Source organism: Stegostoma tigrinum, chromosome 22 (genome assembly GCF_030684315.1).
Source record: "Stegostoma tigrinum isolate sSteTig4 chromosome 22, sSteTig4.hap1, whole genome shotgun sequence".
NCBI classification, from domain to species: domain Eukaryota; kingdom Metazoa; phylum Chordata; class Chondrichthyes; order Orectolobiformes; family Stegostomatidae; genus Stegostoma; species Stegostoma tigrinum.
In genome coordinates this window covers 32055766-32076586 of record NC_081375.1, presented here as the reverse complement: position 1 = coordinate 32076586, position 20821 = coordinate 32055766, and the positions used below count along the sequence as shown (strand labels likewise).

Here is a 20821-nt window from a genome sequence, read left to right as displayed (position 1 = left end):
TGATCTACCCCAGTAGAATTAAAACCAGCTTTTTAGCTCCTGTACTTGTGTATTCTTGAAATGAAAATAAAATGTATCTGAAGTTTGGTACATAATCTGCAGAGATTGGCTTAAGACCACAAGGCCATAAGACATAGGAGTGGAAGTAAGGCCATTCGGCCCATCAAGTCCACTCCGCCATTTAAATCATGGCTGATGGGCATTTCAACACCACTTCCCTGCACTCCCCCCGTAGCCCTTGATTCCTTTTTGAGATCAAGAATTTGTCGATCTCTGCCTTGAAGGCATCCAACGCCCCGGCCTCCACTGCACTCTGCAGCAATGTTGTGCAGTGTATCATTAGCCTGTCATTTAATGGTAGTCATAAGAGATCACAGTCCAGTCTGTTTTGAAGTTTCTTTGATACCTTCAGGTGTTACAGCTGCTGGTCCCACAGGTAATTTTTATGCATTTGCAGTTACCTTGTTTCTTTGCAGTCCTCTTTTCAAAATGGCACAGTTTGTAATTAAAGGTAAAAATGCCCTTCGTATTTTAGGGTTCTGACCCATCGTCATCACGGCACCATCGTTCACCTTTTGGATGTGAATGGAACATATGAACAGTAGTGTTAGGGGTTATATAGTACCAGCTCATTTGGGAAATTTTGAGATCAAAAATTATGGATATGCTTCTGGTGCTATCTAATGAAGATTCACACAGCAAAATATCATTTGTAATATTGGGTGCTGGGTTGAACTTAATAAAATAATTTAATTAAACAGAATTTCAAGTTGAGGACTTTGACAAAACAATTTTTTTTCTTTCTTTATCTCTTCTTCTTAACAGTTTTAAACCAGTCATTAAAATAGCCAACGGTAGCTGAGAGAATGTACGGGTATCTGTCTATGAGTAGATACGGTCACGTAACAATGCAATGCTGCATCTAAACAAATGTAGCTTATATTTCAAGAGGGTTACAAACTGTTTGCAGAGGAGGCAACAAGTTAGCAAATGGTCTATAATATGGGAAAGTGTGAAGTTGTTTGTTTCAGAAAGGACAGCAAAAGAACACAATATTACCTAAATGGGCAAAAGTTGCAGAAAAGGAACGGACTTGGGGTCTTTGTGCATGAAACACAGAAAGCTAGCACACAAGTGCAGCAGGTAATAAAAAAGGCTAGTAGAATGATGGCTGTTATCTTAAGTGGGTTGGACTATAAGAACACAAATCCTTAATGCAATGGAACAAGGTTCTGGTGAGACCACATCAGGACACTGTGAGCAGTTTTGGACTCCTTATATGAGGAAAGATATCATTTTATTGGAGGCAGTTCAGAGAACATTCACTGGGATGGTTCCCGGTTATGGAGGGGTTGTTTTATGAGCAAAGGCTAAACAGGCTGGGACTTTACTCACCGGAATTTAGAAGAATGAGAAGTGATCTCATTGAAACAAATTGGATTCTTTAAAAGCTTGGCAGGTAAAGGTGGGGAGGATGTTTTCTGTCATGGGAGAGTCTAGGACCAGAGGGCATAGTCTCAGAATTAAGGGTCTCCAACTTTAGACTGAGAGAACGAGTAATTTCTTTGTTCAGAGGAGTGAGAGTCTTTGGAACTCCTTGCCGCAGACAGTTGTGGGGGTAGAATACTTGTATGTATTTAAAGCTGAGGTAGATAGTTTCTTGAACAGTAGATGAGTCGAGGGTTATGGGCAAAAGGCAAGAAGGTAGCCATGACAAATGTCTGCGCAGCCATGACAGGCCAGGTTCAAGGGACTGAATGGCCTACTCCTGTTCCAATTTCTTACAGTCTTATATTTCCCACTATTCTTTTGTTTATAAAAAGAACTGACATGGAAGGTATAATTTGACGTTTCGGGCCTAGACCCTTCATCAGAGATGAAGGGTCTAGGCCCGAAACGTCAGCTTTTGTGCTCCTGAGATGCTGCTTGGCCTGCTGTGTTCATCCAGCCTCACATTTTATTATCTTGGATTCTCCAGCATCTGCAGTTCCCATTATCTCTGGAAGGTATAATTTGTTCTGTTGCGCATTTACTGATACTTATGACTCAAGTTTAAATCTATTCTGGCCATATTTCCTGTGGGGAGGGGGTGGAACATATAAAATAAGACAGGTGCCCAACCCACTTCCTTCTTACCCTCCCCCCAAAGTACTACCCATAATACAGTGGGCTTGCCATTTGCACATCCTACAAACCCCACTCACCCCCTCGTCCCCCTCTCTAAGAAAGGCAAACCTTCTCCACCCAACATGCTCACCCTGTCCAAGCCACAGATCCCTTCGGCTCTCTTTATCAGACTGGCTTCAGACATGGCAATACCATCCTTGGTGCAACTAAGACAAGCAGAAAGGGGACAGTTCCAGAGTTTTGGACCTCCTTCCGTAGTGGAGCAAAAGTGCCAATCTTTACCACTTTTGCTAACCTGCAGCCTGCAATGGCAGTGGGGTGGACTTCCTTGCGGTCCATCAGCTGCCCATCGATTTTCTGTTATGGGGGAGTGTGAGTTGCCCACTCCCTTCTCTATAAAATTTTCAGTTGGGTTTATCTTGTTTCTATCTCTATCTCTTCATACCTTTGTCATCTTTCCTTTTCATTGTTACATTCATTAGTTTTAAAAATCTATCTGCTTTTGCTCTAAAGATGATTTAGTCTGTCCTGATAGCCACTTGTGATAAGGAAGTCCATATTGTATCCTATATGTGAACGTGTTCCCTTGATATTGCTCATGATAATATTGAGTTTATGTTTCTTTTTATTGACCCCTTAAATTATTCAATATTTACCTTCTTAAAAATGTGTAAGTATAAAGAAACTCTATTAGATTTCATCCAAAGACTTTGTTCCAAATAAGAATGACAACATTTTCAAGCAATTCTTATTGCTACAGCCTCTTATTCTCTTTCCAGTGAATCATAACAATACACTTTTCATAGTTCTCATTTCCTTCCAAAAATGTAATACTTCAACTGTGGCTGGACAAAGATATAATCCTCTTACATGATTCCATTTCCAATATATTTTTGCACACAACAGAAATTTTTGGTGCTCTTTTTTGTTGGACAATGGTGAAAAATGCACAAAGGAAATGACAAAATCCTGTGATGTGCTCTGTAATAGTGTGGCTTCGATTGACACATTCTTTGCAACAGATTGGGCTGCTGCTTGGAACAAATACGTTTATGCTGGCGGAAGACTAACTTCAGATAATCCAAAGTGGAGTTGATAGGAAACACAGTCACTGTTATTTGTGGTGATTTCACTGTTGCTTTTCTCTCACAGCAGCAGGCAATCTATCGAATGGACTTCACACAACTTCTCGAACTCATGGGCAGTGGAAAGGAGTCACTAATATTTATGAAAAAGAGAATCCGGAGATTGTCAACACAATGGATTTCGGCAGTTCAGAGCCTCAAAGAGAAACTTGAGATGAGAAAGAGGCAACGGAAGAAGGTGAACAGACATTGAAATTTGAATAGACATGGTATAGATTCAGGTATAACTCTGATTAAATACACAACACCTGATTAGCCACAATATAATAAGAATATTGTCTTTGATAAGTTATTTACTAATATGTTTTATTCTCTGTGCTAAATCATTCAAATACTTTGTATGTGTAAAGAAATCTGGAGATAAGAAAATTTAATCAGAAAATGCTATCAAAACCTCATCAAAAGTCCACATCCCCTCTCGCTTCAGCTGCTTATCCTGTAGTTTACTTTCTAATTGCCACGTCAGACAAAAATCAAGCAGTATTATTATTAAGTATGCTTATAGCCCTCAAATGCACTTCTCAGCATATATTGATCTCATTTTATTAAAAATGTCAATTGATCCTAAATCAGCAGGGAATTTGTTCCACTTTCTTATGGAAAATGAAATGATCTCTAATATATCTCCTCTTTGATTGGCACCACATCCACAAACAATCACTCCCTCCGCCATTGATGCTCAGTAACAGATGTGTATACTATCTACAAGAAACACTGCAGAAATTCATGAAAGACCCTCAGATAGCATCTTCTAACTTTATGGCCACTACAATCAAGAAGGGCAAGGGCAGTAAATATATGGGAGCACCATCACCTGCAAGTTCCCCTTAAGTCATTCACCATTCTTAGTCAGAAATATACACCGTTTCTTCATTGTTGTTGGGTCGGAATCCTGGAATTCCCTCCCGAATGGCATTGTGGGTCTACCTACAACACAAGGACTGCATCAGTTCAAGAAGTCAGCTCACTACCATCTTTTCAAGGGCAACTAGAGTTGGGCAATCAATGCTGCCCAGCCAGTGATACCAATATCCCAGAGATGAATTACAAAAAATGCTAACTTGCAAGTGCTTTTCAATGTTCACTAGCTCAGCCATCAAAATATGTACTTTGCATAAGAATAGGCAAATAACAAGTTCACCTTCTCTCACCTATTCGCCCCTCTCATCTCACTGACCAATCCCCACCATTCCCTGCCTATACTCACCATCCCACCTACCTTCCCCAGCCCCACCCGTCCTCGCTATTTACTTTGAGCTCCCCTCCCCCTCTCCATTTCCAAAGAATGTTCCAACCTGAAACGTCAACTTTCCCTTCTCTTCTGATGCTGCCTGGCCTGCTGTATTCCGCCAGTTCCATACTGTATTATTTATATGAAGTGATTTAAACAATTCAGCCCATTCAATTCTGATGAAGAGTCACCGGACTTGAAACGTTAATTCTGCTTTCTTCACACCGAAGCTGCCAGGTCTACTGAGTTTCTCCAGCAATTTCTGTTTTTGTTTTACATCTCCAGCATCTACAGTTCTTTGTTTTATTTCAGTCCATTCTCGACTGTTTTCGTCTTGCCAGGTAGCGCTTCTCTTAATTATAGATGTATATGATTTATTTTCATTAAATCAACAGAGATAATGCCCCTATAGATGCTTTTACTCTGTCAACTGCTAATCTTCTAACTTCTTCTCTTTGGTCTCTCACCTGTTTACTGCTAGAAAGTACACATATAACTTTTTGTCCTTTAAAGGAGCTACAATGATTGACAAAATGAATGTTGCTAAAAAAGAATTCACATGATAATTTGAAAGTTTCAAACATAACAGTTATAAGTGAGCTTCAATAATTGTAATTTCCTTTGAATGCCCTGTGCATTTGCATGACCATACTTAGAGACTAAATGCACCACATGGTATGGCCCAGAACCACACACCACAGAACACATTTGTTTGATCTATAGCTTTTACGGTTCTCAGTTCCTTACTCAGACGGATATTTTGATTAGCCTCAGTGCTTTGGGCTAGTAAAGGGCCAGGAATTATTGACCAGATTGCTGATCTTCAAGACAACCAAGGAGGAGAGGGGACAAAAAATCCCAGAAATTATATACCTGATAAAAGTTGCATGAATAATCTTTCTCAATGATACATGTCCATCATCAGATAGGAGGCCAACACTTACTATCTGGATTCATAAATAAGGATACTCACCTGAGCAAGGTGCCAGACGTCTGTCAGGAATCATGAAACATGAACAACATGTTATATTTACATATTGTCCTCAGACTCGGAAGTTGCTAGTGAATCGTTGCGAGTTTCAAACATTGCTGATTAGCACTTTATTATATTTTCTTGGTTGTATGATAAGTGAGTGGTATTTTTAGTTAACCTGTTGATAATGTCAGAAGATTATCCAACACCAAAGGCTGAATCTTCCAATAAGTGACAGTCACTGTCAGATTGCCCACCTGCTTTATTTTTTTATTTACTTCCCCTGGCCCTTGAGCACTGCGTTTCTACTCCAAATTTCAAATTCGGGTTGCTTGAGAAGCATGGAGTGCCCTTGACTGGGAGCCTTCCGCATGACGTAGTTCAGTACAAGAGACCAAACTGCACTCCCTTTCTACACTTGGAGCTGCCATATTCTAGGGTTTAAAGGTTTCAAAATCTTTGCCTAGCTTCAAAGAGAAGGTATGTATGCGTAATGTTAGTGGGTAAAGGTGCAGGGTGGATTGTGTGTAAGTGAGAGGTTAGGTTGCATATGGGTGAAGGAATAGGATGGGAGGTATAAAACTTAGAGGTTCTAATCTATCAGTCACTTTTACCTAAAAACTCTAAGTTATGAATTCTTAATTTATAACAACAGGGTACTTGGTTTTGCCTTTCCTAATAAGTATTTATGAAACAGTTAAAATTTATTAACGCAGCAAGGTTGTGCAAAATACTTTACACAAATAAATAATTGGGATAATATGGAAGATTCTTATCCCTTGAGGTGCAAGGAGCAGGTGGGTGAAGTGGTTGTGTGCAGACAAGTAGGTGGGGAAGTAGGGTGGCAAATGGATGAGTAGGTCAGTTTGTAGGTGAGTTAATCAGAGATTAAGGTGGCTATTGGCTAACTAAGAGGATAGGGTTAGTTGGGATGGGAATCAAGTTGAGGTCAGGTCAGATTGTGGGGGTGCAGTGTCAGGTCAGGAGATGTTGTTCTTTCACAGTGTAGGGGTGGAGTGGCTGGCTTAATGGAGGGCCATCAGTAAATTAGTTTTATTGTTATCCAGAAATTAGAGCAATCTTTAGTTAGACTAAGTCTAGGCTAACTATTGCCAAGCTGCTATTTGGATAAATGAGTCAGAATCCTCTGAAATTTCTGACTCTAACTCAGAGTTGGAGACTTTTCCTGAGGGCTCCAAATGTTTTGAATTATCCATCAGAAGTTTAAACTTCACAGGCAATCCCTGTGTAGACAGCACATTTGGGCTTCAAATGAGTCCTGCAGTACAACTTTGAGAATGCATTTCTGCAATCACTACAGGCTAGAAAACTAAGTCATTGATGTTGTATTTAATGAAATAACTAACATATCATGACCATAACATCAAAGAATGAGACAACATAGAAAGCCACTTGATCTATCGCATCTGACCAGTAACACAGTATCTAATTTTCCAAGTCCAATAAAACTCTTCAGATCCCTGTCCAAGAGTCATAATGGATCAAAGTGTTTGACTGAACTTTGTTAAAAATTTGCTGGCGACTTAAGGGATTTTCTGGGAGAGGTTCTTTCCATGACCTGCAGTGATTTAACTTAATTTTTTTCCAATGCTTGCCTCATTATTATAGAAAGTGTCTCTATGCTACCTCATGTTCTATTGTACACTCGCCGATATTGGAAGTAGTCGTCACTGCCAAAACTTCCTGGGACTTCGAGGGCCACCAACATATTTAAAGCTTAGCTGTGTACCAGATCAAGTACTGTCAGTCAGGAGCTGACCTTCACAGTGTACATAGTGGGGTGGGGGGGGGGGGGGTGCGGTGGATTCAGGGCAGACTGGTGGAATAGATTACTATTCGTTGTAAATATAAGCTCACATTCATCAATGAGTTGCTATTTTACATGCTGAGTCTGATTGCCTCTAATTGTAATGGCAGCAACAAAAGGAAAGTTACACAGGCTATCCATCATTTAGTGCCATGGACCCTATCTGAGGGGCTGCTATTCTTTCCCTAAAGCCCAGCATGACATCTTCTCATTGAAAGTGCGAACATTACAAGCTGGGAAGTTTTCAAATGGTTGGAAATGCTGGCTTTTATTGAACAGCAGTAAAGCAAGTGAAAAAAACAAATTTAGAAAAGTTGCATTTGCTTCTGGAAACAGATAATGACAATTTGATTTGTAAGCAACAATGAATCTACAGTCACTGAGAAATAACGAGACCCAGCTCATGTCTACTAGAACCAGCTGTCAATATGTTCTGCCTGGCTTGTTGTATGTGCACTGCAGCTCTGTATCAAACTGACAGTGGTATTAATCCTGTTCAAACTCTTCATCTTCCTCCTGGAAGACTCTTGCTCTTCTTCTTGCTCATTAGTGGCAATCGTATCCCCCACTTACCTTCTGTCCTATTTTTTGCACTTGAAATCGCTGTAGTGGAAGAATGAAGGCTTTGTATCTACGCTTGGCCTCAAACAGGTTGAGTGACAGGGCCATCATCCATGGTTGTAGAGGATAGCCCTGGTCTCCAAGTATTAACTTTATAAGGCATTGTGTCCTTGAAATAAGCCAGAAACGTCAGAGTTCTCAAGGCGGTAGGCATCATGGCAGCTCCCAGGGTAAACCTGGTGCAGACTTTTACAATATAACAATGATGATCTCAGATGTCTTGCACATTGATGGAACGGAATCTTTTTCTCTTGATGAAATCTGCTGCATGATGATGCTGTCAACATGATGCCTGCATAGACGATAGATCCCTGTCCAAGAAGGAAGCTAACTATGTTGGTAAAGCTTACTGCCTGCTATAGCACTGACCTCATCATGGAGAAACAAAATGACATTGTATGACCTTGGTAACATTGCTAGCATTGCTGACACCTTTGTGGGTTGCAGGTTGAGAGATTCCACACAGACACCCTAGTGGATCCCTGAGAGCGGCCAGTTGCATCCAGGTTTAGTGCAACTGTGACCTCAGTATCCACTGGGATGGGATGACTTTCAGGTAGCAGGTCTATCATCAGTTGTTGGCTTTGTTCTGTGAGAGTGATCTGGGATATCCTCAGTCTGCAGCAGCAATGTGCCTTGTGCATCCAGAGGTGATGACGCCCAAGGCAATCAACTCTGGATCTCCACCACATTTTGAAGGGACCAGCTGTAATGACTTTATCATGCAGAAACTGTTTGGCAACCACTGGAGATTGCTGCTGGTCCTGGGGCTGGCTGGCACATCATGTTGTCTTCTATTAATCTATGCCTGCCTAACATCATGATCGCAGCAAGGATAACCCTGCTATAACTGGCTCCATTAGCCACGGTTCCAATGAACCTGTGTGGGGCTCATTAGAAACAGAACAAGTTCTTAATGATGCATGAGTGATGTGAATGCTCACTGCTCACCTGATGGTTTTGCATAGTGCTTCATACAGTGGGACATAGAGGATACTGACAAAGTAGGCCATGGAATCCATTTACAATGACCACTGACACTTATTCTGATTATACAACACAAGCCATGTCACGCAAATATAGTAAATGTATTGTGTTACTGAAACATTGTCCATCCAGCCCCATACCAATCAAGAAAGGTGGCATAGCACATAACAGCATATTGTCAATCACAAGCCTATACATTGGATACTGTATGCTTTTAACATTGTTATTATTACAGATGTCTTCAACCTTTACTGTGAAGATGCACAATTAATGCATTCAGTGAGCCCCTTGAAGAGCCTCACATCACTCACAAGTAGATCTTGTGTGCTCAGACAAGAATAAAGAATCTCTTTATACCCACTCCAGTGTGTTCACAGCCAGATGCATTTTCATTGCATGTTTGCATTCGGATGAAGGTGAAAGGCAATACAAATCAGGCTTGCCGTAATGAGTACAACCGTGGATGCTATAAATCAGGAACAAAAATAGAAGTTACTGGAAAATATCAGCAAGCCTGCAGCATCTGTGAAGAAAAATCAGAGTTAATATTTCGGTTCCTGTGAGAAACAGCATGCTGGTTTCCTCTCTCCCATTCTGAGGAAGGATCACCAGATCCGAAACATTATCTCTGATTTTTCTTCATAGATGCTGCAGACTTGTTGAGCTTTACCAGTTTTTGTTGATGCAGTGAGTCACAGGCTCAGTCTGATGATGAGGTCACTCCCTGAACTTGCATTTTCCCTTCTTCCTTGCATTTCTGGGTAACAGTATCCTGAGCCTGCACACCTTCAAATCCAAACCTTTAAGTCTTCATGTCCATCATTACCCCTGAACCCTGGCCCTACACATTGACGTTGGTGGGATTGGGGCAGTGCAACACAATGATTGGCACGGCAGAGTTGTTGTGAGTGTCACTGACTCCCCCATACTCCTTCAGTAACCCAAGTCCTCAAATGCACTATCACCTCCCATAGCTGCCTGTTGAGTGCCCTTCTTCACAATTATGGTCCCCTCCACATATCACCATGACAGTTCTAAATCCTTATAATTGACTTCCATGACTTTCCTACCAGAGCAATGGCCCCTCATAAACCCCTTGATTTTCACTGAGCACACGCCCAGAACAGACTGTGGCCCACCCCCATCAACCTAATCAGTGACAGGATCGCTGAGTGATCCCTGTGCTGCTCTCAGACAGATTTACTGTGTCTCTCTCTGGACTAATTGGATTGGATCTGCAGGACCGACCATGGCTGACTTCCCAGCCTCCAGTGAAATGGAACTCCTGACACTGATCATCCCAAATGGCAGGCTGACCCATCCAAGCCCCTGGATTGAGATTGGAGCTTGCCCCTTTATGACTGTGGTAGGAATACGGACTAATAATAGGACCTCTGACTTGATCAAAGACAACTCATAGAATCATAGAGCTGTATGATATTAACATTGTACAGAGCCATACAATAATATGCCCATCCCCTTGACTGATGATTGCTGACAACCAGGTCAAACTGCTTGGTTTTGTCTCTGTGCTATAAGTGAAGGCAAGGCAGAAGAACTGTGAATCTTTAAATCCAAAATGAGGTAACAAAGCTCAAAAACACAATGCAAGATAAGACATGGAGAGATACTATGAGCAACCAAGTAGGCGCAAAGTGATTGAGAGCTAAGAGAACGAGTGAGGAGCCCTGAGATACAACCTGAACGAATCCACGAGGTGGGTGTTTGTTCCTGTGGGCAAAGTGTCCTGAAAGCAGCATTAAAATGAAAGGCACATCAGCACTCTGAAAAGTGCAGTTTTGAATTGGAAAGCTGTATTTTAACTAGGTCAGAGATGACCTGTGGGGATGTGATGAGGCTGGTGCATGGCCAATGCAAATACCTGTACAAAAACAATGCAGGCTGTCACTGCCCATGAAGCATGTCCTCTGATTTTGGAGATTGCTGTCCAAGATGGAGGCCCAGAGGAGCAACTAGCAAGCTGGAGCTGCCAGATATCTACACTGTTTGTTGTGTTGAAATTGGTGTCACCTGGCTTCAGCAGGAACAGGAATTTTCATATAAATGAGTCAGTGTTTGGTACTAATGAGATATAAATGCAGAAAAAATAGGCTTCTTTCCACATATCAACAAGGCTTTTACCTTACCTTTCAAAAGTTGGTTGTATAATTAGACCTGAAAATTGTCATTTTTCTGATCTAATCATATTTTCTCACTGACTTAGCATTGCCCATGTTGATCCGGGGCTGAGAAAATTCAGCCCAATGTATCTGACCTCAGAAAGCACAATTCCATTTTCTTGCAGAATATGTCATGATTCTTTAGGGGAAGTACTCGAGCGCTACTATTGCCAGCGTCATCACAAAAATTAAAGATTTACTCAAATTACTCAAAGTTCGCTGATTTATCTGTCTGATTGATTTAAGTTAATAGAAAACACTGACCAGGTTTCTTTACTTAACATGATCTGTTATTTATTACAAATAAATCAATTCTAGTGACAGGCAAACAAAAACATGAAATACCAATTAATGATTAGACTATCTAACAAACCTGGCTATTATGGGTGGAGGTAAAGATATGGGGAAAACTCTTTACTAGCACCAATCCAAAGATTCAATAAGGTGAGGCTTTTGCTTCTTCCAAGTCCTTCTGACCTCCAATTGTCATATTAAAGTCCTTCAATTCTTTGCTGGAAACATGACTGGAGGATCGGGGATGGTGGTAGGCACTTTTTTTTTGTCTTCTCAGTTACTGGTTAGAGGCAACAATTTGTTGTAAGTAGGGAGATAGAATAGCTTGCTGACTTTAAAGTTTTAGTTCTGTCACTACGGAGAGCAGGAAAGCACAGATGCTGCAGTCTGGAGGCCTTCTGCTCCTATATTTTCCACATGCAAGATGACCACCTGTCCTAGAAACAGACAGAGAGCTGTTACCGTGCTGATAAATCCTGGTCTCCCCAACTGGTCCTGTTACTGTAACCGATTCACAGTCCTTGGGTAAAGCAAGCCTTTTCCTACTTTGGTTCACAATACAAAACAGAGAAATATAAGATCAGGTTCCCTACAGTGTGCCCTTTGGCCCAACAAGTCCACACTGCCCCTTGGAGCATCCCACCCATCTTTGGACTGTGGGAGGAAACCGGAGCACCCGGGGGAAACCCACGCAGACACGGGGAGAATATGCAAACTCCGCACAAACAGTTACCTGAGGCTGGAATTGATCCTGGGCCCCTGGTGCTGTGAGGTTGCAGTGCTAACCACTGAGCCACCGTGCTGGCCCAAAAAGATGTGGTCTTTATAAATGGCACATTCTTCATAGAAATAGGTGTGCCCTCCTTCCGTACTATCCTATTTCATGATTCTGTCGATCTGTTTTATGATTCTAAAAATGGGGAGGACTGAAATAGTCTAGGGGCAGTTTATAATTTCTTGTGTATTTGTGTCTTTGTTAGTCAATATCAATATGCAAGACAAGGATAATTTTGGTGTGAATCTGTCACTACTTAAAGCATAAGACTTGATTTTATTAACTTTTGTACATGAACAAAAATTTAGTGACTATGTATTAAAATTTTTCCAGCTAATTGCACTTCCAGTCAAATTTTGGTTATGTTCCACTCCCATATTTAAATAGAAACTATATATGGAAATATGTCACACTGTAATATTTCACCATCTGCCCGGTGATGCTGCTGTAGCATGGCAGTTTTGAGTCTCCTACCTCCTGAGAGTGTAGGGCGGTGGAATTGCTGTGCCCCACACAACCCTATGTTTCTGTCCTGCAGGTTGCAATGAGGTTTGCTATTTAAAATATAGTTAAAAATATCAGAATGATGTATTGACTAAAATAGGACAGAATGACTAAATTGTATTTGTGTACCCTGTTTTAATTTTTCCAGTCCCCCCACTTCAACCCTGTTTCACCTCACAACAGTTACTCATATTTAACTGCATAAATCACTATCTTATTCTTCTCCATTTGAAATTATATTTGGTCATGTCTCCATGTGCAATATTACTCTGAATTGACTAGTTATATATTAATATCTGTGTTTGGTCACATATACATTGGAAAATTAATGTGGGATGGCAGTATGTATCTTGTAATGTTTCTCAGTGATGGTTGTCAGTCGTGTCACATAAGGAGAATGGTTACATCCAGGAGGTAGTGATGAATGGACTGTAACATCAGTTATGTGAAGAGAATGTGATGTAAGACTGGAATAGTTTGTACTCGTGAGAGGTATATTTGCAGAGAGCAGTAATATGTAGAACATAACACTTTGTAAATATAACACTTTGCTGAAACAATTTTAGGCAAGCAGTCACTTCTAGGAGGCCAAATTACAGGTGACACATTACCAAGAAGAGACATGATAACCATCTCTCCAATGTGCACAATAGGATCTGGAGCCACAAACCATGCAGCAATAGAAAATAGTACTGTAAAAAGGATTTCCAATATTCATCTACTCAGTGACTTATAACTCACATTGAGTACTTTGAAATGTTACGTAGTTCAAGGCTTCCAATGGTGGCGCTTTTAATCTAATTTACATATCACACAATTTAGCTGTAAAACTACATCCTCTTTTTTTTTACAAAGATAACTCTTTCCTTCTAAAGAATTTCTTTCCTTCCTTCCATTCTCCCCAGATGAATCATGTTTGGCTGGGGCTGGGGAGCCTCCAGGCATCTGACAAAAGCATTTTCTGATTGACTACCAGTGGGTAGAATCCCAGCTGTTACTACACTGCTTTTTACCTTCCTCTCTGACTGTAGAGTTTGGTTTGTATTTACTAATTATTCATTTCTGAGGCCTGCAATACAGCCAAATTTGTGTAATTCTATCTCCTTCAAAGCAGGGGGAAACAGGGGTGGATGTTGGGGGAGGGAAATGTTCTCTCAAAATGAAATATTAGTGCCTGTAAGAGCTAGGTGGTGCTATTCCAACTATTGCATCGCAGACCTGCACAATGGCTTAGCAAATGTTTCATTAAAACCAAGATGAATATTTTCTATTCCTGTACATGGTTGATTGTGCATATTCAATAATCTGCAATATTGTTGAACCATTATTCGTTACTACTGTATTCTGTTTGCAACTTAAATATCAAATAAAAATCCCTCTTTAACATGCTTATTTATATTAAATTGGCAAGTCATTAACAGTTTATTGATCCTTACTGATCAATACAGGCAAGACAGTTGTACAATTCAAGCAGTGGTGAATGTGATATACTTTGCATTGTACTTGAATATTCACAACTGTGTTAGTACAATGCAAAAAAAAATGCACACAGACAAAATTGAAGCAATAAACATGAAACATAAAGGCCTCTCAATTAATTATTGTGTAAACTTAGACTTGCAATGACCTCTGTTGTCAATCTCTGTGCCACGTGAATGAGGATACTGTGAAATAAAAGCCAAGAAATATGGCAGCACAGCTCAGTGATTCAGCTCAGAACTTCACTGTTGCATGAACCCTTCAACTCTTAGCTCTCTAGAAAAGCAAATCATAGCAGAAATTACATAGATTAGATCTGGATTGCTGACTCACATTGATTAACTAATGCTAAATTGAATAATTAACATCTGCCTAGCTCAAAAATCTCTGAAAACTTACTGTGTGGAATTTCTATCCTTCACAGATCTTGGTTCACCTGGGTTTCTTGACAGAGGAAGCAGGCGATGTCTTCAGCCCTGTGGTATCGAAAGGTGGCCCACTGGGCGAGTTGGTTCAATGGGCTGATATCTTAGCTACTCTGTATGTGTTGGGCCACAGCTTGAAAATTTCCGCTACTTTAAGGGAGCTACAAAGGTACTGCATTTATTGCACGTTAATACTGACTTGAAAGGTTTGTGTCTGCAATGCTTGTTTCAAATTCTAAAACATGGAGATCTGTTGTTCAACTGTACAGGCTCTATATATCTATTCAAGTCTGTTAGCATTTGTGCAACATAGCTTAGGTGCTGAAAATCCAAAATAAAACCAAAAATGCGAACTGGAAATAACCAACAGGTCAGGTAAGATCTGCAGAGTCAAAGACAGAGTTAACCGTTTCTTCAGAAATTCCACGTTATTTTTGAGTGCTTCAAACCAGCATTTCCAGATAATGTTGAAGTCTGAAGGTGTTTGTTAATCACTAGCTTAGATTAAAAAGTAAATATTGTACCCTGAACCCATTTTACCTCCACATTACATTTGAGATTAAACAACAAATGTGGGATGAAGGAAGGCTTATCATTGGTATAATATTAGGTTTCTGTTTAATGTAATAAATTAAACATATTTTTGAATGAATTTCTTTGAGTGACAGTGCTTTTCCATTTTTTTTCAACGTGAACATTTGGTAATACTTTTTCTATCACACATGATTTGCATTGAGAAATAAAAATTAGAGCTGAGCATATTCCTTGTTTAGTGGCTGTAATCTGTGGTTTACCTATTTGGCTTTCATCTTGTCATATTGTGTACATAGGCTTGAGAAAATAAAACCCTATATTATCTGTCTTGGCTTGATAAGTGAAACTTAGTGAAACCATTGCCATATGTTATTGCTGCATGATTTCTGAGAATTATGAATAGTTGAATAAACAATAGAATAAATGCTAACATCACATTAGCATGGAGAAATGTTTAATATTTAAAGCTGCTTATAAAATACTGAAACGTAGGTTCTCTTATTGTATCCAGCAATTAATAAAGTCTTAAAGAGAAGGAAAGTCCAGTATTTACCTGCAGTTAACTGATCTCAGTTGACCATTAGCATCTTTTGGGTGGGTAGTGAAAAATTAGCTTGCATTCCAATTCCAGACTGCTGCCTTGCATACCAAACTCACTTGAGTGGACATCAAATAAGAACATAATTTAGCTCATTCCATTACTCCAAGAACTAATCAAAGCAAGTCCATTGGGAAAGATTGCTTGAGTGGAGCTCCAAAACTGACCACCACTTGCTGTATTTAGAAAACTGTTGACAATTTCAGCTTAAGTTTGTAGAGCAGTAGAGGGAAATGGCAGAGAAAGTAAAATATTACATTGGGTGACCCTTGTCTAACTATTTGTTATGTTCCAAGAATATTTGCTGCAATCAATCCAAGGTACAGTGCTAATAGAAACACTATTAAATGTTTTATTTGGAATATAGATACAGCATTTACTATAATATTGGAAATTGTTCTTGCTGAGGAACTAATGACCTGAAAGTTGAGGCACAACTGTTGCTTTCAGAATCCACACAAACTTTTTGATTCTTCTCTGTAAATTGGTATTCAACTCTATTTATTAAAAACAACAAATTAACAAAAGACAGTAGACAGGCTTACCAGAATTGTAATTGTAAGTATAAAAACTTTAGTTTGCCACCAAACCCCACAAACAACCCGCGAAACTCGAGGAGCTACTGTTTCCATTCTAATAACAGAATTTTAAGCGTTTAATTTTGAAATGGAAGAATTTTTACATGGTGAGACTGATGGGCTTAGGTTAGCAAGCAACAGATAGAAAACTCTTATAAAGCAGCTCAAATCTTACTTCCTACAAGCTGAAGACTTAGCTCAGGGGGTACATGGGAGGGTAGCAAATCCACTCCCAAGAGGTATTTTGGTATTGACATTATTTTAGATATAGCAATGAGGCAGGGGTCTTTGGATTTAATCTGCTTGGCTAAGTTTTGATCCTATGAATGTAACCACTTAGGTTTTGGATAACAACGTGATACCAGCAATGCAAAGACAGCCCTGGGGAGCAAACCCCATGAACTAGGAGGAGTAAGAGCCTTTTACCTCAATGTACTGCTGTCACACACAGAAACTCCCTGCCACCATAATCAATGGTCCCCATATTAGCACCATTCTTCCAATGGGATTGCCCATAGCTGCAGACACCCAACAATCAGAAAACCCACCCTTTCATTTGGAAGCAATTACTTCTTTGACCTTGGAACCAGATCCAACTCATGCCTGGGATTGATCTCCTTCTCCCTGAGGTTGTGGATTAGGCCTACCTAGTCTCTTCTCCATCATTTTCACTCTATTGTAAGAAAGTTGGTTAGCCAAGTTAAACTCAAGGAACAGGGAACCTGTCGGTAAAGTCATGCTCCTGGTGTGAGTCAACACTGTGCAGGAAAGCCCAACATTCAATCTTCCCATCCAGTTCTGATGATTCGACATATTCCCACCCGTTCTGGCTGAATCAGAGCTGCTGACTTGTGTATTAATTAGAAATTCAACCATGAGACATATTCTTTTGGCAGCAAAATGGAGCTGAATATGGTAGGTGAGAATTATGCGCTCATTATAAATTTGAATCGACTTTCTCGCCATGTTGCTGTGGACACCATCGTAGGCATTCCCTGCCCATGCCTGAAGCAAGTGCCTTGTTCTCTCAGAGAAACTTTTTCTGTGCAAGCAATCCGTAAGATGGGAAAGTAAATAATGCATACTCTCAAATATAAAAAAACTAAGTTTTAAAATATAAACTGGCTTGAATAGGGAGTTGAAATGTCAATATGCACTTCCCTTTACCCCAAATGAAATCTGTGAGCTACTGATTTCCAACCTCTTCCCAACTCGTTAGACAATCCCTATCCTGATTGTGTCCTTTGTCATAATGCTCCCTTTCCAGCTTAATGCATCCTGATTATATCTTCCCTTTAATGGTTTGTTCAAGAGCACAAGTGCCCAAACTTTAAAATCTCAACAGTGGTACTAATTAAATGATGCTCAAGAGCCAAGATCAGCCGTACTTTTGGATTACCTATTTAAATACAAACATTCATTCCCCACATCTTTTTTAGATTTACATCTTTGGCGCAAGCAAATGCAGTTTATGTCACTTAGAGCAGATTCATTGAGTTGCTGTTCTGGAATTTAAGACCCAAAATTATGCTTGTGGATCTATTTGCCCTGCCTGCTTAATACTATTAAGAGAAGTTAGTTCCTTAGCACTACGCTGCTCCCATTTCAAGTAGCAAAGGTACTAATTTTCTGTCACTGGGATATCTTAAACGATCAATGATTGTCTTAAAGCTACATTGTGGATGGCAAATAGAATTGCCTGCAAAATGACCAGTGTCTTTAAAGAGATCCCGAAGAGAATAGTAAATAATCTACTTTAGAATGTTGGGATTTCCCTTTTCAAATAGGATTCAGGAAATAGAAGGACACAGATCCTGTAAGTGACAATGGGTTTTAGTTTGGAAGGGTAAAATGTGGCGGCGCAGGCTTGGAGGGCCGAAGGGCCTGTTCCTGTGCTGTATTGTTCCTTATTCTTTGTTCTTTATAAAAAGGCAGGATGGAGTTGGCAGAAAGATTGCTATTTTCTAACCGAAGACCTGTTCTGGAGATCAGGCAAGTAAAAAGTTTCTGGTGTGGGGAAGGTTGCACAGCCAAACGAATTTACACTTTGTCTCATGTTATGATATCGGTCACATTTCATCTTAACAGCAATTTTGTTTTGCAAGTTTACAACATCATAGAAAAAGAATACATAACAATCCAGTGTCAGCTCAACTGTATTCCTATAAAACTTATTGCAGAATTGAATCCTCACCCATGTACCCTAAAACCACCTGTGTGGCTGAAATGTGTGAATTATATTTAAATGAGCCTGCCCTGCACAATCCAGCTGGGTAGGCCTTCCAAATAATCAGCTCAGTCCTAATTCTAGTCAGAGAATTGGATTTGTTGGCCACATAAAACATTCCCAAGCAGGATTTGTGTATAATTCTAGTAAGCACACTACCAGAAGGATGTGGATGTTTTGGAGAGGGTTTAGAAAAAGTTGGATGGATTGGTTTGTTTTCACTGGAACGTGGGACGCTGAGGGGTGATCTGATAGAAGTTTCTAAGATTGTGAATGGCATGGATTGAGTGGAAAATATGAGGCTTTTTCCCAGGGTGTAGGAGCCAATTACTAGTGGACCAAGGTTCAAGGTGTGAGGGGGGAAGTTGAAAAGAGATGTACGAGGCATGTTTTTCACACGAAGAGTGGCAAGTGCCTGGGATGTGTTGCCAAAGGAGGTGGTGGAAGCAGACACAATAATAGCATTCAGGAAGCACATGCATGAATTGGAAGGGACTGGAAGGATACGGATCCTGTAAGTGAAGACAGTTTTAGTGTGGAAGGGTAAAAAATGGCAGCGCAGGCTTGGAGGCTCCTGTGCTGCACAATTCTTTGTTCTTTGATTTTTCAATCTGGAAGGAAAGACAATACGTCTCAGAAGGAAGTTATTTTGATGTGCTCAAATGTGTTACAAAAGGGTAAAATTAAGTGGAATATATGATATGTACAGAGTCGAGTGTGAAGTACAAGCTGTTCTATTCTCCAGAAGGAGTATAATAGATGAGAAAAGAAAAAGAACTTTGACTATTAAAACTACCAACACAAAATCAATTATATCAAAAGCAAACCACCCCTAAGATCAGTTCTGCAGCAAAAAAGAACAGAAATTACTGGCAAAACTCAGCAGATTTAACAGTATCTGTGGAGAGAAAGCAGAGTTAACGTTTCGGATCTCGTGACCCTTGTTCAGAATCTGCCAGATGCTGCCAATTCTGCTGAGCTTTTCCAGTGATTTCTGATTTTGTTTGAGATTTCCAACACCCGTAGTTTTTAGTTTTAAGATCAGATCTGATTTCATTTTATGGTCAAACCATCAGTATTCCACTAAATACTGCTATCCAAACTGATCCGAACACCGGGATGGTAATGGGTGGAACTGTTATTAATCTGGACTAATTCTGGTTCTAATTCAAACAGCTTTTCAGTCCACTTTATGGGAGCCCAAATGTAAATTGTCCTTCATTGAAAAAAAAACATGGATTCAAATATGGTTCAACAATTTTAAGCCTAAATAGTCATATGATCAGCATTACACAGCACCAACCAATTATGACTGTCTACATTCGAACAGCTGCCAGAAAGGATTTTTTTTTAAGTTTGTTGATATCAAGTGGTGCTGCTCACTATCAATCTCGGTTTGGCAGAACAGCTGTGAAGTTCGGCTGTTGAAGTGATGTTTCTCTTCCCTTAACTCTGTTCTTTTAAGACCTATGTTCAAGATCTTTCAATATAATCATGCTCAAAGAAGCCATTTCCTGAAGCCAATTAGCATCTAATTGGGAAAGCTGCCTTTTGATTGGCATCTCCTCATAAAATTTCAGCTCCACTTGTTGGATTAAGACCTGTACAGTTAGGTCAGAGCAAATTAGCAGCAAGCAACTGGTTTATATCTCCTTTTTAAGTATCTTTTTTTAAAAGGCCACTTCTGATTTGAAACCTGAGCCAGACTACAATACTAATTGCACTTTGCATCTATGACACTTCCAATATTAAACACGTGAGGTGCAGTGCAATTATTTTGTAAATGATAAAACGATCAACATCTTAGCAAAAGCAGTTCGTGATTAATTCCAGGAACATCAGAAATCTGCATAATGGTTTATAAATATCAAGTATTATAACTCTAATTTGGTGGAGCTCAGGATGTTCCTGCATATTTGAATGTTAACTCTCAAGTGCAGAGTGTGCAGGTGAAAAAAAAGTCCCGAGAGAAATTATTCAAAATAAGCACGGTGGCTCAGTGATTAGCACTGCAGCCTCGCAGCACCAGGGACCTGGGTTCAATCCCAGCCTTGGGTGACTGTCTGTGCGGAGTTTGCACATTCTCCCCGTGTCTGCGTGGGTTTCCTCCAGGTCCTCCGGTTTCCTCCCACAGTCCAAAGATGTGCAGGCTAGGTGGATTGGCCATGCTAAATTGTCCATAGTGTTCAGGGGTGTGTGGGTTATAGGGGAATGGGTCTGGGTGGGATGCTTCAAGGGGCGGTGTGGACTTGTTGGGCCGAAGGGCCTGTTTCCACACTGTAGGGAATCTAATAAGCTAAAAAAACTAATAATAA

At 40.1% G+C, this 20821-nt stretch overlaps 1 protein-coding gene across 6 annotated transcripts in view; it reads left to right on the top strand.

Annotated features, from left to right (window-relative positions):
• LOC125463480 (alpha-1,6-mannosylglycoprotein 6-beta-N-acetylglucosaminyltransferase B) overlaps nucleotides 1-20821 on the top strand; it is an 875834-nt gene that overhangs the window by 526384 nt on the left and 328629 nt on the right. For 5 of the 6 annotated variants that reach the window (XM_059653747.1, XM_048554765.2, XM_048554762.2 and 2 more), the window contains 2 exons: nucleotides 3280-3450; nucleotides 14569-14738. In XM_059653747.1, coding sequence (XP_059509730.1) covers nucleotides 3280-3450; nucleotides 14569-14738 — 341 coding nt within the window. The remainder of the gene's footprint in view (nucleotides 1-3279; nucleotides 3451-14568; nucleotides 14739-20821) is intronic. The other variant, XM_048554763.2, reaches the window with a different exon arrangement.